Source organism: Vidua macroura, chromosome 6 (genome assembly GCF_024509145.1).
Source record: "Vidua macroura isolate BioBank_ID:100142 chromosome 6, ASM2450914v1, whole genome shotgun sequence".
In the NCBI taxonomy this organism is placed as follows: domain Eukaryota; kingdom Metazoa; phylum Chordata; class Aves; order Passeriformes; family Viduidae; genus Vidua; species Vidua macroura.
Window position 1 is genome coordinate 23098809 of NC_071576.1, and position 24224 is coordinate 23123032.

At 54.6% G+C, this 24224-nt stretch overlaps 2 protein-coding genes across 3 annotated transcripts; one reads left to right on the forward strand and one right to left on the reverse strand.

Annotated features, from left to right (window-relative positions):
- Positions 1-23: 23 nt before the first annotated feature.
- On the reverse strand, positions 24-5955 carry EIF2B2 (eukaryotic translation initiation factor 2B subunit beta). The gene is made up of 8 exons (XM_053979173.1): positions 5767-5955; positions 5015-5135; positions 4308-4456; positions 3454-3617; positions 3085-3180; positions 2102-2239; positions 1401-1467; positions 24-516 (listed from the first exon to the last, which is right to left on the reverse strand). The coding sequence occupies exons 1-8, from the start codon at positions 5927-5929 to the stop codon at positions 359-361; spliced, it is 1056 nt and encodes a 351-aa protein (XP_053835148.1). The 5' UTR covers positions 5930-5955; the 3' UTR covers positions 24-358.
- Positions 5956-8605: 2650 nt separating this feature from the next.
- Positions 8606-22868, forward strand: PGF (placental growth factor). Of its 2 annotated transcripts, none has more exons than XM_053981402.1 (7): positions 8606-8660; positions 15786-15825; positions 16451-16647; positions 18078-18154; positions 19785-19814; positions 19905-19967; positions 20677-22868. In XM_053981402.1, exons 1-7 carry the CDS (start codon positions 8643-8645, stop codon positions 20696-20698), a joined length of 447 nt encoding a protein of 148 aa, XP_053837377.1. In that variant the 5' UTR covers positions 8606-8642; the 3' UTR covers positions 20699-22868. The 2 variants fall into 2 exon arrangements, with proteins under 2 accessions (XP_053837377.1, XP_053837376.1); XM_053981401.1 differs by lacking the exon at positions 8606-8660 and adding an exon at positions 15485-15633.
- Positions 22869-24224: the final 1356 nt, after the last annotated feature.

A 24224-nucleotide genomic window follows, 5' to 3' on the forward strand; every position in this document is an offset into this window, starting at 1 on the left:
GTTAAATAAACAAAACAACTGCATATGGAAAATGTGCTTAACAGTGAGATCACTGTAAACAGCCTTTATTGCAGCGTACTTTGAAATATAGCTTAGCTGCCCCAGAGTTACACATATGCCTTACTATTTCAAAATCAAAGTGGGTTAGCAGCTCCACATGGTTTCTGACACAGCATGTGATGTAAACCTGTACAAGAGCTCTGCCTTCTCTTGCTTTTGGGTAGGAAAGACATTGCTGGGCAAATTCCCCACTGGCCCCCCACAACAACTTGTCTTTGCAACATACACTTTAATTAGCTGTTGTATTTTTCTAAAGAGAAAGACAAAAAGAGTCTGAATAGTGATGTGCTTCCCAGTATTAGAGTTCATAGTCATCTGGATGGTAGAGCTCGCTCATGAGGCGGTAGATGTAGGAAGGTGCATTACCCCCAATGTTAGAAATGAAGAGAGTAATGAGCTCCGGAGGGACGTAGTCAAACACTGGGCAGTGAACATTGATTTTTGCCAGGATCTCCCCTGTGAAGTGAATAGCAGCAATATCAGTCAAAGCATCTCAAAGTAGTTAGTCTTTTGCACACCTTCTGGAGTTCCTAAACAAACTGGCTATGCACATACCACCCTGAAGTCAGTATTTGAACATCCTGAATACTTTCTGACTTCTTCCCTGATGTCAATGAATTACAGGTATAGAGCAGCCTTCAATGAATGGCAAAACTGTTTCTGGTAATTTTTGCTGGTAGAAAGCTCAGATCCCCTCTGATGTAGACTTGACTAATTGCCAAAAAACCCTACCAATATAAAATACAAGAATCATGATACTGCCAAAGTTATTATTTAAAGAAATGCTCAGAAGAACAAAACTAAAATCTGCTGCCAAGCCTGCTATCTTAGTTTCAAAAACCTTTGTCATAGAAATGGGGCTTTGAAAGAGACTTTGCTAACTGAAAATGGGCTTAGGCACTGATGCCTTTCTAAAGATGGTGCTTGTGTGGGAAGCCCATGGTAGAGACACTGTTGTTTCAATGGCTGTATCATGTAACAAAGTTTCAAGAAGTTACAGGAAAGAACGGAAGCTGTCCTTGGTGTTGGGCACCGGCCCTGGCCTACAAGAAACTGCTACCTACCTGGCATCATTATCACCCTCCTAAAATAAAACACTGTTTCAGAGCAGAAGCAAAACTGCAAAGACAATGTTCAAAAGAAATCCTTTTTCTCTACGTAATATAGAGTTATAAAACTGGATGGTTCACAGCACTCTTTTCTGTCGAAGTCAGTAAAAAAGGATTTTCTGTCTTGGCTTATAACATAATCTGATATTTAATTTTTTGTATGAGTTACAAAAAAAAAAAATATATATAGTCTGAACCAGCTTGACCAGATGTATAAAGAATAACCAGTACCTTCTGTGAATGGCAGCACTTCCTGTGGTGACACAAACTTGTGGAATGAATCTTCTTCATTAGGGAACTAAATGAGAAAGAGGACAGGAAGATCAGGAAAAAAGTCCTACCTTATTATCCTTGTGAAAAGAGATCCCGGCACTGGAAGGATCTAATGCAGAGGAAGATGACTTGCCAGGTGATATTAACTCTGTTTACAATAATTACATAGTGCTTGCATCTAGAACCTCTCTAACATTTACAGGTGAAAGGTTCTTCCTCAAAGCATTCAGAGCCTTCTATGATGTGGCTGCCCTTACCAAAGCCTAGTGAACTGGAAGAGTGACTTCCTCAGTCTGCAACTTCATATTGACAATACTGAAAAAGTACTGAGTGTAAGAAAGAGTCTAATTCTACATTCTCTGCCTTTCAGCACTAATGGTATAAACTGAAATCTGTTATGGTTGAGGAAAAATAAGTATGGCAATGCCAGTCTCATCAATCTAGGCAGTGGTACTGCTTTGCACATGTGGCAGAGGTGCTTCAAGGAGATCCAGAGGTGTGCCAGATTTGGGTGAGGATCTCCTATCTGAAGTAACAGTGCTAGATGGGGGAGATGGCTCATTTACTGACCTTGCCTTGGGACAGATGGTGCTCTTCACCCTAACCTCCTACAAGTAAAAGCCCCTGCAGGTGCAGTCCTGAAGTGCTGCTGTACTTACCTGTGGCGAGAGCTTGAACATGGGGGCACACACGATGAGTGGAGTGGAGTGGTGTTTAGCTGCCAGTGCCAGAGTGTGAGTCCCACTCACAGCAATCAGGGCGCCATTGGCCAGGATTGTCTTTGTACCAATGATGACCTTAAAAGGGCAAATCAGAATTGGATAGCATGTTCCACAGCAAGCTGAGGAAGGAACACTTCCTGGCTCAGACCCTGACAGATGAGCTGGAGGAAGACTGTGTCAGTACAGCCAGCCAGCGGCTGGAGTTAGAGGGCAGCTGAATGCCTAATCTGTTTCATCTGGCACTGGCTCTGCACTGAGACGCTCCTTGCTAACAAGCACAGAGAACTCCAGCACAGAGAACTTCAAAAGACAAATGTATGTTCTACTGCAGGAAACACCAAGCAGAAACTGGGCTCTGGTCCCTTTTCTACAAACCTACAAAGTAAGCTTTGTACAAGTAACTTGACTACTCCCTGCAAAAATTCCCTTGGTTGAGGGAAATTATCAAAAACCAAAAATTATGGATGAGGGAGTAATAAAAAGCAGCTCAAAATATATAGATAAGAATTTTAATATGTTACAAGTACTTTTTTCCCCCACTTTAGGCTGCCAAGTTTTCATCTCTAAAAGTACAGAACAGGTCTGTTTTACAAGACAAACCTTAATGATTCCCTTCATCAATCATCTTCTGTTTCAAGCAAAGGGGTGTTTCTTGCCTTTGGAAATGCTGCTTTTTGTTCCATCTCCTTTGAAAATGGAGGTTAATCCTTTGAGGCTTTTGTGTAACTGTAGCCACTAAGCCAGAAAAACCTGTCACCATTCAGTCAGTCATCATACTGACTTGGAGCTCCACACTGAATCTCCACCCCAGCAGTGAAGAGGGACTATTACAATTTTGAGAGACACATCCATCACTGCTGGGACTTGCAGCTGATTTGACATCTGCTATGAAATCCCTCCTCCAGTGGAGCCCTCCTTACCTTATTGACTCGAGACATGACAGCAAAAATAGCTGCATCACTCATGACAGTAGTTTCAATACCCTCTTTAGACAGTCGGACAGCCATTTCATGACCCTAAAAAGAGGGAGAATTCAATTGGTTCCCTGTGACATAGCTCCTGCAGTGTAATTGTAAAGGTATCAGCACTCAATTCTTGTCTGAACTGCAAAAATACCAAGTGATGAAACCTGAACACAGCCCTTCAACTCAAGGATGCTGGGGTAGGATAATGAGCTGTCTCCAATCTCTCAGCTGCAGAGGAATTTCCATAATGTTCATCTTGATTCCAGACACAAGATTTCAGTAAGAATGTGTGGAACAATATGGTACAGCCAGCCTAGGCCTTACCTGGCAGAATGGTGCACACTCTGCCACGATGACCTGGAACTTGCGCTTGCGAGCAGCTTCCTTCAGGAAGGCCTCAACAGTGCGTGAGTAGCCAATGGTCATGATCACCTCATTGGAGTGGATGTGCTCCAGTGCCTGCATAGCAATGTTATCAGTGGTGCCCTCTGTAACAGAAGGAAGATGTGGGTGTAAAAGCAGCCAGCAAAAGCAACACTTGTGCTGCTAGGACTGCCCTCCAACAAGATCATTTTTCACTAAAGCACTGGTAGAGCAGGAGCAGCTTTTCTCCCCATTCTTTTTGACAGTGGAGTAGAACCAAGAAGCTGGCCCTTGAATGCTCCATGCTCCCTGGCTATACCCTCACGATATATAAAAACAGCTGTACTGAAAACTCCATTGTGAGGGGAGTGGATTGTGTCAGCACTACTCCAGATAACCACAAGACCCACAAAACTTCAACAGTTTTGTAGTTCAATAGTGGGGCAACTTGGGCCTCAGAAGGATGCCTGATTTGTCACAAGAATTGCAGAGAAAGAAAATTGTATCACGGTTCTTTGTGACAAGGGTTAGGTTATATGTGCCCAGGGATTTTACACTCTTCTTCACAGGACTCAAGACTTCCCAGAAGACCAAGAGTGCAGGCCTACAGACCCCCATATTGCTCCCTCCACAATCTACCTGTAAGCCAAAGAGGACTTAAAACCAAGTCCTGGGAGCAGCAGGGCTTCAGTCCCTTGGTTCCTTCAGATTAAGCCTCCCAGATCCTTATTGGTTTTTTTCACTTAGAGAAGGGGGAAGCATCAGTCCCATCCCATAAGAATCGTCACTCAGGAGCAATTCAGACCCATCCGTACCTAGCTCAATTAGCATTTCATTAATAGCTTCAATAACATTAGCTCTGAGGGAGGGGTAAGGGGTTCTGAAATCTTCACTCAGTCCTCCAGAAGTCAGGAGTTTGTGCAGGGATTCTTGCTGGTCACTTTCCTCACTCCGCCCGTGAAGCCTGTGGAGAGAAGTGGCCTCTTCAGCCTCAGGAAGGAGCACAGGGCTGCAGCCAGGCTGAGCACTGTCCCCACAGTGTGGCACACCTGGATGTGAAGAGACAGGGAGAAAAGCTACCCACAGGAGGCACACCATGCCACACCAAAGAGTTTTCATAGCTGTCTTGGCAGAAAAACACCCAAATCTCTACCAGAAAGTGCCTTCTTAAGACATGTGCAAAAACAGTGCTGTCCATAGACAAGGAGCAGGCTGGAGGCTACTGCTCCAGTGGGATGGACCCCCCTAGGCACAGACAGAGAGAACAACCCAAGGCCAGGGCACAGACTGTTCTCATGCACTCACAACACATACACCAAGTGGTTTCTAAAGAGGAAATGTCATCACCCACAGTGGAATCAACTGGGCTTCCTTTGGTGTTAAACTCCCTGAATACCTCTCTAGGAGAGGTGGGAAAATGAGGTGATGAAAACTAAAGGAGTTTTACAACTCCTTAAAGGGCAACTTAAAAGGGCAGTTCTGGGTTTTCAGAGAGATACAGGGCAAAAGAGGGGCACTTTACCGGCCATATTCCTCACGAATGACCTTCAACACCCGTCGCACCATGTTGCCCACTGTTGTCTCTGATGGCTGGGCTGCTGTCATCCTCTGGCCCTCTGTCCGGATCAGATCCATGAGCTCCCCTAAAAGAGGGCAGGGCCTTGGTTATCGCTGCCCAGAGCAAGCCCATGTGAGCATCAAACCTCTCAATATGCCAGGGCCAGCAGCTGCTCCAGCACAAGGGCCACAGCACCAAGAAACACCAGGAAGGGGCAAGCAGAGAGCCCCTCGCAAAGCAGCCGGTTCCACTGGTGGGTTTTGCAGTCGGAAACGCTTGGACACAACACAGACCTCAGGGAAGCCCATCAGCAGCGCATTTGATCTTTCCTTTGAAAGAGGAAACCACATGCTGCTGGAAAGGTCCGTGCTCGGACTGACGCCGCTGAGGGGAGAGCAAGGCTGGAGCAGGGCAGCTCCTCGGGTAATGAGCAGAGCAGGCAGGGAAGGGCTCCGCCGCGGCAGGACCAGCGCTGCGAATCCGCTGGTCGCTGCTGGCGAGGCCCCAGCTCCCGCGAGCCGCAGCGCCAGCGGCGCCGCCTGGGGCCTGCCCCGGCTTTGCGGATCTCTCTGCACCCGACAGCCGCGACCGGGGCGCAACTGCCCTCCCGCGGCTCGCCCCGCCGCCGCCTCGCTCCTGGAGCTGGGGGAACCGCACCCGCCCGGGGAAAGCGCCGCGTCCGCCCGGGGAAAGCGCCGCGTCCGCCCGGCCCTCACCGGCCCGGCTCCATCGCCCGTGCCCGACGATCTTCCGCAGCAGCGAAAGCGTCTGCCGCGCCGTGTCCTCGGAGCGCGGCCGCTCCCCGCCGCGCCGCAGCCGCGCCGCGAAGGCCTCGATCTGCTCGGAGAGCTCCGAGCCGCGCTCGGCGGCGCCCGGCATGGCGGCGGCACTTCCGCTTCCGCCCCCCCGCCGTCCCATTGGCGGAGACTGCCGAGCTGCGCCCGCCCCTCGGCGGCGGCTCAGCCAATGAGAGGCGCGCCCGGCGGGCGGGCGGTGGCGCTGCCGCGGGGCGGCGCGGGGAGCGCGCGCGGCCGGGTTTACTTTGGAGTGGAGCGGGCCGGGCTCTGCAGAGCCAAACCAAACGGGCTGGGAAAGGCGCAGTTCCTGGCAGCCCAATTGTTCTTGCTGGCAGAGCCAGAACCGGCCCTGGATAAGGCAGGAATGCAGCTCCTTTGTGTCTAGTTCCTGGAGCAGTGTGTCCAGGGAACAGGCAGGAGCCATGGAATAATTCTCATTGCCGTCCTGCTTTACTCTGTCGCTCTGGTCTGTGTCCTGTTGTTTGAGATTAGGAAATAAAAACAAGCAGGCTTATGCTGGAAGCTTTCAGTGATTGCTTCATGCCAAGGCCTGTAGGGCCTTGGATGTTCATGACACCTTTGTGTTCGTCTGGTTAGCTTAGGACTCGCCCTACAGCCAGCTCCTGTCCAGGGACTGTTGGGTCCCCAGCAAAATACCAACAGCTGGTGTGCTGGCTCTGAGGACTTAATGCAGGTGATTTGTCATCCAAAGCTTGCAGGGGACTGAGAGTCCTTCCATGCCTCTCTTTTCCTCCTGCTTCCTCAAGTGCCCCTGTGTGCCTGGAAGCCAGAGAGCCCAGCAGCCTGGGGAAGGAAGCTCGCTGTATCCCTCCAATGCCTGGCAAAAGGCCACACATCTGAGTTTGGCTGGATGTGCTTGGGGGGTGTTGCAGCCCTGGACAGAAGTCAGAGTTTCACTCCATGATGAGCTTGTCCCCTCCTTTGCCCCTGGAGAAAGTCAGTAGAGGGTGACAGGGTTTGCCCAGCTATTGGCTCCACTGTGTTGGACCCCACTGTGCCAGCTGGGCGTGTCCTGGTTCCCCGCTGCCTTGTCTCCTCCTTCTCCCCAGATTTAGGTGTATATTTTCTTCCACAGTGTGTAAATCAGAGGCTCCCTGGAGCAAGGTCTGCACAGCTCTGCATTTGTGCAGGGAAACCCCATTCCCCCTTTGCCCCTCTGCACAGCCACTTACAGGCAGGGCTGGGGAGGCTGCCTGTGCCCATCAGCTGCCTGCTGCTGGTCCTGCAGTGCCATGTGCCACCTGCCTTGGTGTGCAGAAACAGCTCCCATATGTGCACCCAGGAACTGGGACCTGTGGATTGGCCAGAAAAATAAAAATCACTGCACTGTAGCTTTCCTTTGTTTGTTTACTTTTCTTGCTAGTAAACAGAGCAGCTCTTGGAGATTAGGCAGGATGGAGAAGAGGAAGGGAAACCAGGCTCTGAGGTTATGACCTCCTTGTGGATGCTTGCCTGTTTACATTCCCTGCTTTGGTCCCAGTAACTATTGCAGGACCGTTTTTTCCCAGCGCTTTGCCAGGCAGCAGAGCTTTTCCCGTTTGTGCTGTTTCTGTTCTTTTTCCTGTAGCACTTTCTGCTGGGCACTGCTGCCACAGCTAGTTTAGGCAGCTGGCAGTCTGATGTCCCTTGAGGGACAGAGTCCTGCACTTGGTCTGCTGCCCTGTGTTTCATGAATGAAAGCTTCTGAATGGGGATTTCGGGAGCCGTTAGCTCTGCAGAGCTGAGCTGAGCCAAAACCTGGGGCTCTCTGGAGGGCTGCGAGGCAAACCCCAGGCTGCTCAGAGGGACCATGGCTACAAGACAGCCAACTGTCAGTAGCCAGCTGCTGCTGTCAGGACCCAATGAGTTAGACAAGGACTGCCCAGCAGGACTGAAAAGAAGGCACTGAGGAGGAGGACGGGCAGCAAAGACAACACAGGGAATGTAGGGCAAGTGGGGAAGGAAAGATGCATGTTGGTGCCCTGGTGTACTCTGCTAAAATCCCACTGCCTTGCAGGCTGTGGCACTGTGGCAGAAGCAATGAGGGTGGGGAGGTGCAGCCCTGTGCAGCTGGAAGGAGCCTCAGCTGCTGGTCCACAGCTGCTGGGTGTTATGGAGCAGCACCCTGCTCTGTTGCCACAGCCACAGGGAACTCTCTCCTGCACAGCCCACCCTCCTTCCCTTCCCCCGTGTGCCCCGGGCAGAGGTGGTGGCTGCAGCATCCCAGCTGGTGCACAAGCAAGGAAGGAGGCTGACACAGCTGCAGACTGTGCTGGTTATGTGCACAAAAGAGCTGAGCAGGGAATGAGCTGGCCAGCCGAGCATGGCAGCACGTTTTATGGGCCTGCAGAGGAGCTGAAAACTGTCTCACCTCCTTGGAGAGCTGCCAGCCTAGCCAGGATGGCATCCTTCTCTGTACCATCAGGGCTGACTGCTGGAGATACTGCTTCCCTCCACCCACTGAATTCTGCATCCCTGGGGGCTGAATGTCATCCCCCAAGTGCTCATGTGAGGGAGGACAAGGCAGGACAGAGGCTGGGTAGAGCCTGGGAGCACTGGAACATCGTGTGCTAGGAGGCTGTTTGGATTAGAAACTCTCAGTGGATAAGTGGGCTGGATAAAATGCCAGGGAGGGGAATCAGTTTGCTGAACTCTAGTAATTGGACTCATCTGCAAGAGTTGGGTAAGCAAAGTGAGCTGCTCACGCTCAGCACAGGCAAAGAAAAGGAGCCAGCAGAGGAGAACCAGCTGAGCCAGGGCCCAGCAGGAGCAGCAGGGCAGGCTGTCAGCTCGGCATGGACTGTGAAGACTGGGTGGGTGACATGGGCAGAAGCAGCATTACTGCAGGGTGCCTAAGCCACTTGTTGAGCACAAGTGACTGAATTAAGGAGGTCACAGTGCATGGGTGTGGGGAGAACTGAGCACAGTGTAAGGGGAAGGATGCACTAAGGTATCTTTGGTGTGACATGATTGCTCTTTAGAAAACCTGTGCTCAAAGGCCTGAGACAGAAACAAGTCAAGACCAAAGCTTTTGCAGTCACAGATGTAGAGGCAGGAATGAATCTGCTGAAGGGAGGCCAAACCAGTGTTTTCTGTGTGCTACAGGGAAGAAAGTAGGTCACTTAGTAAGTGAAGGGGATGGAAATGATGAGCTGAATTGAGTGTGGAATGCATGTTTAAAACTCAAGCTTCCAGGGAAAGAAGACAAAAAGCCCAAACAAACAGCTGCTGATCAAATGCAGGTACGTGAATAGCTGGAAAGCTGAGCTCTGTGGCTTTTCAGGCGCACGCACACGTTGTCTGAGTCATCGGCAGTTTTGGCATGCTTGAAATTCACGTCTGACGCTGCAGGTACCAGGGCACGTGTTCTGCTCGTCTTCGCTCATGACTCTGGTAACAGCTGTCTCCTAAACTGGTCATCCTCAGGAAAGCCTGGCTGCCATAACTGCCTGGGTGGCCAAGGGGGAACAGGCAGGCATTGCTAAGGGGAATAACAGGATGGATTCAGTACCTCAGGTTAGCAAAGGGTTTGGTGCAGCTCTTGGCTTGGCCTCCTGCATGTACGTGCGCTTGTCTCTGCCTGGAAAATGGCTGCTGTCTCATCCTCACGTCAGCACAGCACACACAGGCAGGCCAAGCCCATAGCCAGACCCTTGTGGTACCAATGGAGTCCACAGTCCCTATGGAAAATGAGTAGGCGGTTCAGAATCCGGCCCAGAGACCGTCTCTCCTGCCAGCAAGATTGTAATTTGTGCCCCCCTCCTTTTAGGAACCTTAAAAATAGAGACCAAGGCTGGGAAGCATGAAGGTTTTTCTAGGGTTTGTTGTGGAAGCAGCCTAAGCTGGGCTGCCTCTTGCTCTTCCCAGCCCCTGGGAGAGGCATGGGAAGCTGGCGTCTAAATGCCTGCCCTGGATGTGGAGCCTCACTCGTCGGCTCATTCAACTATGGCAGTAGCCCAGGTCTCCCTCGTGATACAGGCAGCTGGAGGCAGCTGGTTCAAAGGCCAGGCTGGTCAGGAAGAGGTGAGGGAAGTGTGGGAAGTCACTGCATGTCATGTAGGAAAACAAGCTCTAGCAAGGGATGAGGGAGCATGCTGCAGAGCTGGGTGGGAGCTGTTGTCCTCAGCGTTGCTATTAGTGTCCTAGACCTTCATACCCTGAAAAGGCATTGGCTTTTTTTTGCTGCCACCAAAGGCACAAGTGCTCGGAAAGCTCAGTGGCACCAGGCAGGTGTTGGCTGTGGCCCTGCCACCTCTTTGAGGGTGCATGGCACCCTGGCTGGGCCACAGAGGAGCTGCTGCTGGGGGCTCATCCCTCCGGGCTGGCTTCAGAGAAGCCCCGGAGCAAACCTGGTGTGGCTGCAGGAAGCCAGGCTCTTGGAGTGAGACAAAGTGCGGCCCGGACGCTTTGTGGTCACCAAGGGGTCCGTGACACCAGCAGTCTGGGCTGCTTCCTGGTCACCAGCCAGCTCCCCGCAGTTCCTCTGCTCACGCGCTCCCGGTGCTGCAGCTGGCCCCGGGCTCGCTTTGCTCATTGTCTGCTGCGGGTGATGGCAGCTATTCAGCGGCTGCCAGGTTTCGGGGAAAGGGAGAGATGAGCCACTCCTCCACCCACATTCTAGGAAAGCCTCTGGGATGAAGCCCTGCCGATACACACGTTCACTATCCTCAGCAGGGAGAGTGTGCTGTGGAGCTTATATTCCCCCTCCGCCCGCATCCCACATCCCCTCTTATCAGCAGGAGTGATGCTGAGGAGCAGAGCTTGGAAGCAGCCCTGGCTGCTGCCCTGTCCCACACAATAGCAGAGTCTGCTACTCCCCATCTCCTTGCCTGTTTGCCTTCCAGAGCCAGGCAGAGTCTCGCCATCGCTATTATTTTGCTTTGTGTCAATATTATGACAACTAAAAGCAGGAGAACTGCATCCACACGATAAGCGGCCAGAAGCTCTGGGCTGGGTGTGGATCAGGTTCCAGTTTGGCAGGGGAGAAAAGCGCCTGGCAGCCCCTGCCCACCGAGCGGCTGGGCTGGGAAAGCTGGAGAGCAGGGGCAACAGCAGCAGAGCAGCAGCCTGTTTGTGCCTGTGTGCCTCTCTTCTCTGTTCAGTGCTCACTGCCCTTTCCCCAGGGTAGATGAAATGTGATAAATGTGCAGAATATGCTTGGTTCTCTGGTGGAAAAGTAACCTGTCTCTTTCCTGAGGAGAGGGCTGCTCTGCTCCTGCAGGGAGAATCGCACCCCTCCCACGGTTGCCATACCCTGTGCCTCCAGCCGGTGCGGGCCCAGGCTGTTCTGTCTCTGCTGGTGGCAGAAGGTCATGCACACTGCTGCACCAGTCCATCCTGCTCTCAGCCTTGTTTTTCCCAAGCACAGCACTCTACAGCTGCTGGAGAAAAATTCCTCCAGGCTTTCTGGGACTTGAAGCTGCAGCTCCCACCCAGGGCTCCAGGAGAGGAACTTGGACAGAGCAGGGTGAGCTGTGCTGTGATTTCTATGTCTCTGCCTCCTGCTCTGGTCTCTCAGGCGCTTGGCGTGCATGGGGCTGTTGTTTTGGCACGGTAACTGCGCTTGCTGTTGGGGCTGCTGACAGAACGCTTACCTGTAGGTGCCCACGTATGCTTGGGGCTGTGGTGTGGCTCTCCAGTGCCTCACCCTGCTCCAGGGCTGTGCTTTTCTGCAAACACCCGTGGCCTGACCAGTCCCTGCAGCATGGGGCTGCCCAGCCACTGGCCACTGAGCACTAAGCTGAGTGGCACTAGGTCTGCCAACGTTGATCTGTTCCGGGAACGCTGGCTGGATGAGGGCTGCGGCTCCCCAGGGCTTGGGTCCGGCAATCTCAGGGACATCCATCTTGGTAGCATCGTCCCTGCCCCCACAAGGGATTAGTGTCTGAAAGCAGTATCCAGGCTTGCCAAGGATTCCCCTTGCCTGAGTTTTCTGCCTGGAGTGCTCTCAGGCAGTCATGGTGCTCATCCCATGCCCTTCCAAAACTCATGTCTGACCTAGGCCAGCCTGCAGTGCCTGTGACCCGTGGGGACCAGACCCTGATGTCCCCAGGCACGGGGTGGACTGTCAGGTGCCTGCAGGTTTGATTGTGGGTCCCCAGGGAGGCTGAGCTCCCCTCCCCAGGAACCAAAACAAACAGCAGAGTTCCTGCCACGTGCGGCCGGGGCTGACTAAGGCCGGACGCTTCCGCCTGTCGCCAGCAGCAGTGGCCGGGGCTGTGAGCCACCACCATTGGGGTGCACAGCCCGGCCCATTTCCCCCTATTGTCAGCCTCCCACTCAGCAAACACATCCCCCTGCACACCTGGGCTGGGAGAGGCACTGACGCCACCACAGTGAGCCACCAGGGACAGGGGATGTGCTGCCCAGGGCATCTCAGAGTTGGAGCTGCTGCAGCACAGCTCTGAGGAGTCCTTCAGGGCCCAGGTGCCCAGACAGGTTGTTTGCAAGCTGTTTCCTTGGGGAGCAGCACTGACTGTTCAGGGGTCATTGGTGCAGCTCTGCTTGCCTGCAAGGGCATTGGAGATCCCTGCATTTCTCAGAAGTCAGCAGCAGTCTCCTGAGAGAGAGGCCTGGGTTACCTGTGCCAAGAGGCTGGAGCTGGGGATGCCCCAGCCCAACCATTCCCATCCTCATTCTCACAGAGGAGACACAAACTACAAATGATTGACCTGGTTTATCTCAGTGCTAGCTATGGACTGGCTCTCTGGTAGTGGAGCTTAGGAGACTCTCTATGAAGAGATCCCAGAAGCAGAGAAAGCAATCAAATGAAACAGCGAGGGTGAGACCTGGGGGCTCTGGGATGACGGGCAGGTGTGAGGAGCCCAGTGCCCTACATCCTCATGCTGCTTTGACCTCAGGAGTCACAATGCAGGACATAGGGAGCTGCTGGTGGGGTTCTTGCCTACTGGGGTCGAACACAAGAGGGTGACTGTGCTGGGCACTGGATCGTGGATGGACTGACCCTTCCCTTGGTATAAAAGCCTATAGCTTTAATGAGACTGAGTCCTGTGTCCTAAACTGCAGCAGAACAAAAATAATGCCCTGAGGATTTCAGAGGTGTTCTCTGAGGGCTTCAGGGTTTCTCTGACACAGGAGGTCCTGGCTGCAGTCAGTTTAAGAATGATGCAGGGACAAGTTTTTGTTGGGTTCTTTCCATGTGAAATGCCAAAGGTGGGATTTTGCAGGGTATAAGATGCCCGTAAGAGAACTCTGATGCTGAAATGGGGCTGTTTTATGGACAAGATTAGAGTGACCTTGCCTGCAATGAGCAGGGTGGGGTTTTGCAGGGAAGAGTAGCTGCTTGCTCTGGACTCTTTCAGTGCTCATGGGCAGCCAGGGCCCCTGCTCTTGTCCCTCACCCTGTAGATGTAGGAAGCACGGAGGTGACCCTGTTCCCTGGCAGGGCTGTGCCATGGCATGCTTGCAGCTTGATGCCAGGGCTGGCCTTCCCCACTTGACAGCCAGGGCTCGCCCACAGCAAGGACACACCATCATTCCCCACCCACCTCCTTCCTCAGCTCTGTGAGCAGGGCAGGGAGGTGGCACAGGCAGGCAGTGGCATATTCGGGGTGATGCTCTCAGGCAGCAGGGGCTCACTGCAGGGGAAGCATTTGCTCTTTAAGGAAATGTCTCTATTTGCCTTATGTCCCTGGCTGGTTCCTTGAGCTTCCTCTGTCCCTTGCTCCCAAAGTGCGTAACTCTGCTCCCCAGAGCCGAGTGGGAGGCAGCGCGAGGGACATCATGGTGCATTTATAGCACCGACCTCCAGCCCTGTCCTGCAGCTGGGGAAGGGCAGATTTGGCCCCCTGGGGAGGAGCATGGCAGAGGGCAAAGCAAGCAACTGTGACCCCAGCCAGATTGATGTTTCTCCCATATGCAGGAGGATATTGCTGATCACAGGTTACCGGTGTCCAAATATTATTCCTCTTCTCCTGTTTCTGTTCCACACTGCCTAGAAAGTGGATGCTCATCCCAGGAATGTAAACTCTGCCCAAGGCCTCTGAGGAAATAGTTTCAGACCAAGAACAGGACTGCACTCAGCAATTAAGGGCTGGTCTCCCCAGCCACACAGCTCCTGGGGGAGAGCCCTTTGCTCCAGCGCCAGAGGCTGGCCTTGTGTCTGAGAGGTGGCCCCAAGGGACCTTCCTGCAAGGACAGGCATGAGGCCCCGGGTGGTCACGGTCTTTGCAATAACAGGATTCTGTCTGTCCAGTGAGTTGGCAGCAGCTGCTGCTCAGGGCAGCCTCTGCTCTCGGGTGGGAGGAAATGCTCTCTTCACCCCATCCCACAGCCATCCCTGGGGAAGTGGGAAGGGGGTCCCCTTGGCCCAGGAGGGTCCATAGGGTGGCAGAGGGAGACCACAGGCATGCTCCAGTCATCACATTAAGGATGTTACCTGCTCTTTGCTGCCCAGCCAGGAGAAGGAGTATGAACAGACACTGAACGCTGCCACAGCAGCCCCAGCAGCTGCTGAGTTGGTGCTGTGCTGCTGAGTGATGAACTGCAGCACACCCTCCCCGCGGTGGGGCTGGGATTTCTGTGTGCTTATCTCTGCAGCATCTCCATGCTAATTTGCCAGGCCTTGCTCCAGCAGCTTTGTCACACACTCAGTGGTACCAATGCCTAGAAGCTCCTGACTGAACCCAGCTCCTGCTGGTGCCTGAATCACTGCCACTTGCATGGCCCAGTGGGGCTGACGACAGGCAGATGGCATGTCCTGCATCCCCTGGGGACAGATGGGAGCAGATCACAGGGCTGGGAGCAGATCACTGGCATCCTCATGCTGCAGGGACAGACCTCACACGGTGTTGGGTAGGGAAACCCTGAAGCAGCCTCCCCACTCCTCCCAGGAGGACAGAAACGTGAATCCTGGCACGGACACAGAGCTCGTTATTTCCCTAGGACCCGCAGCCCACGGGGGATCGTGTTGCCTGTTGGCATCTCATCACACCTCCCATAGTTCCAGCTTCCCTGGCCTCTGGGGCTTAAAAATAGAACAGAAAAGGCCAACAGAGGTCCTTTGGTTTGGCAGAAGGGTTTGACCCGAGACCTGCTGTGCCCCCTTCCCTTCCGAGCTGTAGACCAGAACCAGGATGCTGCCCTGAGGCTGCGAGGGCTGGAAACCCTTTGGCAGGGGTCCAGCGGCAGGGGCTGATGGAACAGGCACAGGGCAGTCTGAGGGTGAAGGGGGTGGGTGGACAGTCACGGGAAGTCTGAGTGGGAACAGGGCATCAGTAGAGGAATGAAAAGGATGGGTGGGAAAGGGGCTGTTGTATGGGGGCAGGAACCAGGTGGGCACAGAATGGGTGGATGGGCATAGGGCAGTGAAAACAGCAAGCCGAGAAGCCCAGCACAGCCCCGCTGGTTCCCGCCGGCCGGGGATTCACCGGGCACGGGACAGTGAATGGAAGCGCCAACGGTAATGGCCGGAGGCGGTGCGGGGGCGCTGGAGGAGGGAGCTCCGCCGCGTCCGGGAGCACCGGCCGTCCCCGCGGCCGCCGGGGCCGGGCACCTGCTCCCGCCCCGCGGCGGGGCCGGGGCGGGGCAGCGGCGGGGCGGTGGCGGTGAAATACGGCGGCGGAGCGGGGCGCGCTCCCATGGCCCGGCGGCGGCGGAGGCGGCACGGTGGGGCCGGTGGCCCGGCGTCGGGGCGGCATGCCGGGGGCGGCAGGGCGGTAGTGGCGGCGCCGAGTCTGTACCGGGGCGGCGGGAGCGGCGATGCGGCTGCTCGGCGCCTTCCTGCGGTTGCTGGTGGCCGGGACGCTGGGGGCACCGCCCGCCCCGGTGAGAGCCGAGGGGCGGGAGCGGGGTCGGAGCAGGGTGCGGCTGCCCGCGGTGGCCGCGAAGGCCGGGACAGCTCCTCCCGGCGCTGGGCGGGGGGCGGCGGCGGGTCACCCCGTGCTGCTCCTCCAGAGCTCGCCTTTCCCTCCCTGCAGGCCCCGGAGGAACGGGGGACCGCCAGCACGGAGTCTCCCGGTGAGTTGGTAGTGGGCGGCCGTCGGTGCCCCGGCTGGGAGGGGGCAGCAACCCAGCGAAGGCTTCGCGCAAGGCTGGGGCGCGTTGGGTGCTACCCGGGGCTGTGTTACCTCTGGAGTTCCGTGGTGACAATCGGGGAGGCAGCCGGGAGCTGCGCCGGGGCTCGGAGCAGCCTGATGCCCCCCAGCCCTCCTCGGGCACCGCCGCGGGCCGGAGCGCAGCCCGGTCCCTAGACTGCCGCCCCTCCGGTGCTGGCATGCGGGGTGGCGGGTGGCTCGCTCCGGTCAGCTCTCCCTGCTGGAAAGCCCCAGGGGACGGCTGTCCGGCCGGGCGAGATGCGGGGCAGCCCCTTCGCAGCCCCGTGCGGGGATGAACAGAGTGCCTGGGCAGGAGACGGAGCTGGCAGATAGAGGGAGAAAGAGCCTGTCGCGGCGGCTGTGTGAGCCCCCGCACACTGATGTGCACAGTACGGTGACGGACTTATTGGGAGCACAAAGTGGTCCTTTGCTTCTCTGTGCTCCGTGGTGGCTGCAGGACCCCCTCGCGGCTGCTGCACCTGCCCCGGCAGCGGCCCGGCTGGGCTCTACCTCTCTGGGCACCTCCTTATAGTCCCTGTCTCTTGCAGTCCTTACCTTTCGGGAGATCTGGAATCGTAGTTTCTGCCGGCCTCTGGAGCAGCTGGTGGACGTCATTACCGAATTCCCCAACGAGGTGGAGTACATTTTCAGACCCTCCTGCGTCTCCCTGCAGCGCTGTGGAGGCTGTTGTGGGGACGAGGGTCTCCGCTGCGTCCCCGTGGAGACAAGCACGGTCACCATGCAGGTACGTGCTGCTGCTGCGGGGCCGGGGCTGTGCCGGAGAGGTGGAGGGCTGCTCACCAAGCACCGGGAAGGTGAACTTGCAGCTTTGCATCCTCTAGACATTGCAGCAGTGTGGCTGGCAAGGGAGAGGACTTAAAAGTGCTCAAATGCATGCCAAACCAGTAGGGTCCCTCTGCCTGCTCTTTGAGCTTGGCCCTGAGGTCAGGTGTCACCCCTGGTGGTACTGGCCTCACTCCCTCCTTCCCTGACTTCTCTCTGTGTGGTCTGTCTTGCTCATTGCTGCCATTTTTCCAGACCTTTCCCGTCCTGTGGTGGGGCTGGGGGGTGTTCCAGTTAGCCGTGGCTGCCTGCTGGGACAAAGTAGGTATTGCCCTCGAATCGAAGGGAGGAGTGAGGCTCTCCTCTATCAGGTGATGCTTGGGGTGGTGCTGACATGAATGCCCCCACACTAAGGCATGGTGAGCATGAAGGGCTGAGCCAACTGCGTTTTCAGTCACCACTGTGTGAGCTGTGAGATGTGGGATGGGAGATCCTGAGCCGTTCAACCCTCCCCCATGTACCAGGCAGCAGTTGTCCTCACGCTGCAGCCCCTGCACTGAGCTGCCAGAGATCAACCTGCTGATGCTGCAGGGACCAGGGAAATGCTCTGCTTTGCCATGGATGATGGACTAGGGAATGCCTGCAATAAATCACCAGTGATTTTGGTCTCTCTGAGGTTGAAAGTGTGTTGGAAGGAAGGATGGCAAAAAGCTCTTGGCTGAGGTGGATCAAAAGCCTGGCGTGAACAGGAGGCAGCTTCCCAAACACAGGTCTCCCTCTATGGGAGGGATCCTGCTGCTGTGTACAGAGTGGGAATGCCAGACACTTCTGCAGGAGCTGGTGTGGATCACACCAATGATGAACGTACCCTGTAAGGCCCTTGGATGTCCAACCTGAACTTCAGGCTGGGCTGTGACATGTGACAGGACAAATCCTGTACCCCTGGACTGGGGAGGCACTGTGGTACTGACTCCAGTCAATTCCAACTCAGTGCTGTAGCAAAGGTGTCCAGGAGGAGGCAGCAGCAATGGGATTGGCCTGAAAAACATGACTGGGGGGATATTTCTGTCAGAGAAGAAAAATGTGCAAAGGGGTCAAATATGTGAAAATTCTCTGGAAAGGCAGAGACTGAAAAATCTTTTCTAAGGCTGGGAAATCCTGAGACCACAGGACTTAAATTAAAACCCTGAAGACATGGGGCAGCACTAGCAGAGCCTCCCAAGCTGCCAGGGCAGCTGGCTACGTGTGGAGGTGGACTCTGTTGTTGGAGGTCCCGAGGAACAGGTTAGACATGCATCTTCCCAAGAGCCTGGGGTGGCAAGGCAGTGGCGCAGGAGTCTTTCCAGCCCCCTCCTGCCACTGCTTGAGAAGTAACCTTTGCTCTTCTTTCAGCTCCTGAAGATAAAGCCAAACGGGGAGGCACCCTACGTGGAGATGGCGTTCACTGAGCACAAGCAGTGCGAGTGCAGGTAGGGACTCCTGGGTTCCAGCAAGAGCAAGCCTGCCAGCTCACTCTGTGTGTGGAACAGGGATGCCCTGTGGGCACCCTGGCTGTGCTGGCACCCCCTCTTGCTGTCTTTGCACTAGGGTTTGCCTCTGCTTGTGGCCCTTGTTCAGCTGCAGGCTGCACCACATCTCTGCGCCTGCTCCTTGCAGACAATGGGGTGCATGCCATTGTGAAGACAGGTCAGGAGCCATGCACCATCTGCAGGGCTGTGCTCCCCATCCCTGCAGCTGCTCCTTTAGCCAGAGGATCTGCCTCTGGGTAATGGAGCAAGGCTGGTTGCTCTGTGGCAGATAGCACGTCCAAGGTTGTGGCTCAGCAGGGAGCTCCATGGCTTGGCATGCCTGAATGTGACCGTGGCCCAAATAGAAAGCACAACAGCTAAGTCTTGGGCCACCATTTAAGGGAGGCTGCCTCATACAGACCTGGGGATACAGCAGAGTTTTACAGCCAAGCCAACAAATAAAAGCTTAAAACACGCAGTGTCAACCTGGCCTGGATATGCAGTGCTGGCCTGGAATGGATGTGCAGCACCAACCTGCCACAGATTCCTAGCACCTAGACAAGCCCTTGGAGTGCTCACTGTGTCCCAAAGTGGTGAAAGCCTGGGCAGGATGGCGCCTCTTCCTGAGGCTGCAATGCTGTGGGAGCAGCTCCGGTGCTGCCTGCAGCTGGTCCTTGCCATAGGGACTCCAGCATTGCCTGCATGGCAGGTCCTGGTAATCATTCTTCATTGTGATCCAAGGGTGACTTAGTATTGCAAAAACTGGGTGATGTGTGTCCTGCTGGGCAGCCATTAGACATGATCCTTGCCTGGAAGAAGATCCTGAGGATTCCTGGATTGGTATTCCCCTGCAGTTTTATGAGAAGCTCTTCTGGAGCAGACCGAGCTTCACACGGTCTCTGTCTGGAATGTCTGTCAGTAGATGCAGAAGGGGGAGTGGGAAGAAGCAGATGTGTTACTTGCCTCCTTCTCTGCTTCCAGCTATTTCCCATGCAGGGGATTTCCTAAGCCTTTTGTGGTTTTCCTGCCTAGGGTAACTCCCAGGGGATCTCCTATGAGCACTGGTGCAGGCTGCCTTCTGCAGCAGTTTTTGGCTTCTTCCTAATCCGCTTTCCACACCTGTACATCGCTCCCTTTTGTAGTTAGTGTAGGCGTGGCAGATGTCCTGGCTGTGACCCCCCCATGGGGGAGGTATGTCGTGGCTGAGAACCCACTACCAAGACTTTGCAGCAAATCCCCCATGTTTGTTACTCAGGATGCTGGGCCTTGTTTCACTATGAGATGTGAAAGCTGTCACTGAGAGCAGCTGAGACTGAATTTGTCTTCCCCAGCCTCACTGGCAAAATGTCAGATCCCCAGGTAGCCACCCAAGCCAAGCAGCCCCTTTGCTGTCTCTGCCTTCTCTCTACCTGCTGCAATCAACTCCTGACTGAGGGTTTAATAAGGTCAAGAGTATTGTGTCTGTTTTAAACATGAATGATAACAGGTAGATTATGCTGTGCACTGGGGCATGTCACAGGACCAGCTCCTGCAGCTCAGCTGCAGCACTGCCCAATAACCACTTCTCTCTGTCATTTTTCCCACTCTGCAGGCCCCGGCAGGACCTGATGAGGTTGGGAAGGTAAGTGACATCAGGGGCATTGTTACTGGCTGGGATTGTGGGTCTCATCTCCCACACATCAGCCCTTCTTGTGATACTTTCCTTCTGAAGGAGGAGATCCAAGGGCCGAGGTAAGAGAAGACAAGACAAGAAGGGACGGAAAGACTGTGAACTGTAAGTTCAGGGGCAGGTATGGATGGTGTCTTCTGGGTTAATTTTCTTGGGATGAGTGTCTTCATTAAGCATTTAGATCTTTACTGACACTGTGAGCAAGTGAAGAGTTTGTGCAGAGCAGACACAGAAGTAAGCAGGAGGGGACAGTGGCTGTGGGGAAACAGGCCTTCTACCAAAGACTTGAAAGGTACTTGGTAGTCTCCAGGCTCAGCAGCTCAAAGCTGGGCAGAATGAGGATGGATGGGCTGGGTAACGATGGTGTTTCGCTCTACTGCCATCACAGACCATGCTGGGTTTCATGGATCCATGAATTTCCAGTTTCAGCCTCATCTTGCTGCCTGTTGTGTCCTTACTGCTGTCCTTGACTGATTGTTGTTTGGGTTACTCTACTCTTTCCATCTTCTATTCCACTTTCTCAATCTCCGTGCTGTAACAGCACAGGCTGGACTCACTGTGGGCACTTTTGAGGTATGACACCTGTGGCTGGCAGTTTGCTCGAGCATTTCCCCCTTTTGTCTGAAGTCTGCTGTTGGGGGCTCAGCCAGTGCCAGCCCCACCACCCTCACTCCTCCCCACAAAGAGGCTGCCTGCAGGCCCTGCCCCTGCAGTTCTGTGTCACAGGGGCCAGGCACAAAGAAGGGGATCCAGGGCAGAGCAGGTGAGCCTCCCGTGCTGGCAGTGCTCACCCTGTGCCGTGCTCTCTTTGCAGATGTGGCACACCGCGCAGGTAGCCTCTGCCCTGCCCCCAGCCTTGCTCCCACCACCTGGGTTTGAGACAGCTGCTTTTGTCCCCAGCATGGGGGACTTGTGGAGTCATGTCCCTCCAAGCTGCAGCGGGGAGCAGGACTCCAGCACGGAAGAGCTGACTGTTACTCTTGGTTGGCCCTGGTGGGAACACAGCCTGGCACCAAGGACTCCCTTGCCCCATCTGCCCCATTGGCAGCAAGAGAAAAGGACTCGTGACCAAGCCTGGGGCTGAAGATGAGGAGCTCAAGCCGTGTGTTGGTGTTTGAGGACATTCTAGGGGCAATGAGGAGCGAAGCTGGTGCATGTGCTGCTGGAACTGGCTGGGGAGGGCAGCATGATGTGGCAGTGAGCGGAGATGGCTCACAGGGCTGCACCTGCAAAACGTCTCTGTCCTGCCAGCACTCTGCAGCTGGGAAGGAAGGAAATCTGGGGCAGGCAAGGCTGTAGGGCTGCGTCCATCCCAGTTTTGGCATGGGACAGCCCAGGCAGGTGCCAGGGATCTTGCCTGCTTGGGAACAGAAGGGAACTGGGCTCCTCATGTGTTCACAGCTACATCTCAGCTTTGCCCTGCTCAATAAAAGCTGGTCAGACATGGGAGCTGGCAGCTCCTGTCTGCTTTCCAACAAGCGCTGGGAACTTCCCCGTGAGCACCCACTCAGGCTGGAGTAGGGCAGTGACCCAGGGTTTGTCCCCTGCACCAATCCTGACGCACCAAGGGACTGCCCTTGGCATGATGCTGGAGATGGGCAACCAGCAGGTTGCTCCCTGGGCTGGGGGCTATCCATGCGCTGGAATTCTCCCAGCTGGGTACTGGGAGACCCTTGGGTGAGCTGCCCTTCCCCTCCACACCACAGTGTGGGACTGGTACCTCTCCTTATTCATGGTGCCCATCCTCTTCTCACCCCAGTCCAAATGTCTGGCTCACCATCCTGTCCTCTCTGGCAGGGCTGATGCAAAGTTTAGGGCACTGGGGGGCAGGCTGCCCACTCAGGAAATACCTCACCAAGGGTCATTTACCTGACATGGGCACAGGCTGGCCTGGGGCCTCCTTTCCTTACTAGGAATCCCCTTAGGGTATAAGGAGCTGGTGGCCCTCATCGAGGTGGCTGTGGGGACTGTTTCCTGCTTTCCCCACTCAGCCAGCTCTCTGCCCAGGTCTACGGGGAAGCTGCAGCCCCTGGTTTTCCATGCTTTAAGCAGTTCTCCCGAGGCTCTTCCTGTCCCCATTTCCACCCCTGCTGCAGTGGGTCTGGGGCTGTCTGCCAAATGCATCCCACGCTGATCTGTGCAAACCATATCCTGGAGCAGTGCATATAGCTGAAAACCCTAGGGGTGATTTGGCACTTGTGTGTTTGTGGGGCGCTCCTGGCACTGGATTAAAAAAAAATCAAGGGTCATTCTTGAAAGCTTAAAAAAAAGACTGGAGGGCAAGATCTGCAAAGGTTTCAAGGTTGCCCTTAAATTATGGGACCTGTGGTTTATCCTGCTCTGAGGAACAGAGGGTGGAGCCTAACGTAGCAAGAATTGGGGTCTAAGGTGGCTCCTTCCCACATCTGACAGGGCTGCCTGTGACGGGGGTTACATTATGACTCTCTAAGCCATAATGCTGGTGTTGCCTGAGGCTGGCACAAGGAGGTGGGGACAGGGCAGATCCCTGTCAGGGAAAGCTGGAGGTGATGTTGAGGTAATGTGAACCTGCATATTGCCACCATGTAGCAGGGCTGGACTGTGTTAGTTGTAATGGTGTAGCTGGGCATATCATTCAGGAGCTTGCTGGATCCCTTTTGGATCCCATTTCCAGGCATCCACAGTATCCTGGGGCACAGCCTACATGGGCTTTGCCTCAAAAATAGCCCATGAAGTTCCTCCTTCACTACCTCATAGATGAGGGGAACTCGCTGCTCCCCTTCCCATATCACTCAAAGTCTGTGTGGACCGTGTGGTGGCCTGGTGCACACAGCTTTCCCTTTCACTATGTGTCATTTCTGCCCAGCTGGTTTTGCTCTGAGGCCAAGGAGAACCACGTGCAGCACTTGAGGATGTATGTGATGGTTTCTGTATTGTCTTTAATACCCCAGTAGTATTACATGTTTAAAAAAGGAAGTTACATAAATCAAGTATGTTAATTAATAAAAATAAGTTTATCAAGACTCATGATTAGGATTAAAACAAATTCAAACACACTGACACACAGTGGCTTTTCCAAACAGTTCCTGGTATCTGGAATCACCTCTTTGGCCACTGCCTGGCACTGAAATATTCTAGGCAGCTCTGCCCATCAGACATGGCAGGGTCAGGCACCTGCCTTGCACAGACCCTTGTGTTACTTCTCTCTCTCCATCACCTGAGCCGCCTGGGTGCTGTGTGTGGCCTTGTCCCCTGCTCCTCCCGTGGCATGGGGTGTTGGATAGCAAGAATGTGGGTGCTGGGAGGGATGTGGCTATCCCACTGCAGCCATGATGAGCAGAATAGTTGGGGCAGGGCAGGAGCAAGGGGAAACATCACTTACAAGAGATTTGGGAGCTGCAGCTCCAGCTGTCAAGGCTCCCTCCAGCTCCGTGGATGTAACAGGAATTGATAAGCCCTAGCTCATTAAGTTCCTGTTATTGCTGCAGGCATCACACGCTCAAGGAAATGCTAGCTCCTTTCCCTATCCCTGCCAGAGGGGAGAGTCCTAAGACCCTCCTCATCCCAGGGTGGCAGGGGCTTCCATCAGGACATCACACCCAATAGAAGTATGAGGATCAGGGTGGGGGACTGCTGCTCTGAGGGGGAGACAGGGGTTCAGGGCTTGTGTCCAATGCCCGTGTTTCCTCTCAAGGGGACCAACCACTGTCTGCCTGTCCCTCTTCTGCGTGGTCCCTGTTGTAGCTTTTTTATACCACTAGCTCCTGGCAGCCCTCCTTGGCCACAGCCAATGCGTGAGCACTCTGACAAGGTCAGCTACATCTACAGAACCCCATGTCCCCCAGGCACTACAGTGTCCTTGTAAAGGCACCCTGACATACCCCAGCCCCAAAGCCAGCAGCATCCACCATGGACAGGCAGAAAACATGTTCCAGCCCCAGTGCTCCCAAATCTCTCATCCTTTCCCTGCCTGTGTACCCCTTGCAGCTGTCCCACAGAGCCCAGGAACAGCACACCACTGGGTTATCAGTGTCCCTGGGCTCTCTGTGTCTTCCAGCCTTACAGGGCAAAGGTTTGTTTAATGAGGCTTTAGGAGCTGCAGTAAGATGTTTTAGGAGGATAGTTCTAGGGAGACAAAACATAAAGCAGCCTTATGCACCAGGAAAAAAAATTTACATTTTTTGGGAAGTAACTGTAAAGGTGATGTGGGGATTGGCCCAGAGATGTAGCATCGTAGCTGATGAAGCCCTGATGTTAAAACTTCACTGGTTACCTCTGGTCTCCCTGAGCATAGGCTGCCATCAGAGCGCTGCCACCCAGCAGTGTCTCCCAGCCATGCCCGTGCAGGTCTCCCACGTGTCTCCACGTGTCTCCAATAAAGAA

What these genes read in the sequence shown, in the direction of transcription:
- EIF2B2 (XM_053979173.1), bottom strand. Translation starts at nt 5,929, where the DNA reads ATGCCGGGCGCCGCCGAGCGCGGCTCGGAGCTCTCCGAGCAGATCGAG. An exon ending in AGTGTGCACCATTCTGCCAG is followed by an intron (nt 3,181 to 3,453) that starts GTAAGGCCTAGG and finishes CCCTCTTTTTAG; the next exon opens with GGTCATGAAATGGCTGTCCG. An exon ending in AGTGCTGCCATTCACAGAAG is followed by an intron (nt 517 to 1,400) that starts GTACTGGTTATT and finishes TTCACTTCACAG; the next exon opens with GGGAGATCCTGGCAAAAATC.
- PGF (XM_053981401.1), top strand. Translation starts at nt 15,568, where the DNA reads ATGCGGCTGCTCGGCGCCTTCCTGCGGTTGCTGGTGGCCGGGACGCTG. An exon ending in CACAAGCAGTGCGAGTGCAG is followed by an intron (nt 18,155 to 19,784) that starts GTAGGGACTCCT and finishes CCCACTCTGCAG; the next exon opens with GCCCCGGCAGGACCTGATGA. An exon ending in GGACGGAAAGACTGTGAACT is followed by an intron (nt 19,968 to 20,676) that starts GTAAGTTCAGGG and finishes CTCTCTTTGCAG; the next exon opens with ATGTGGCACACCGCGCAGGT.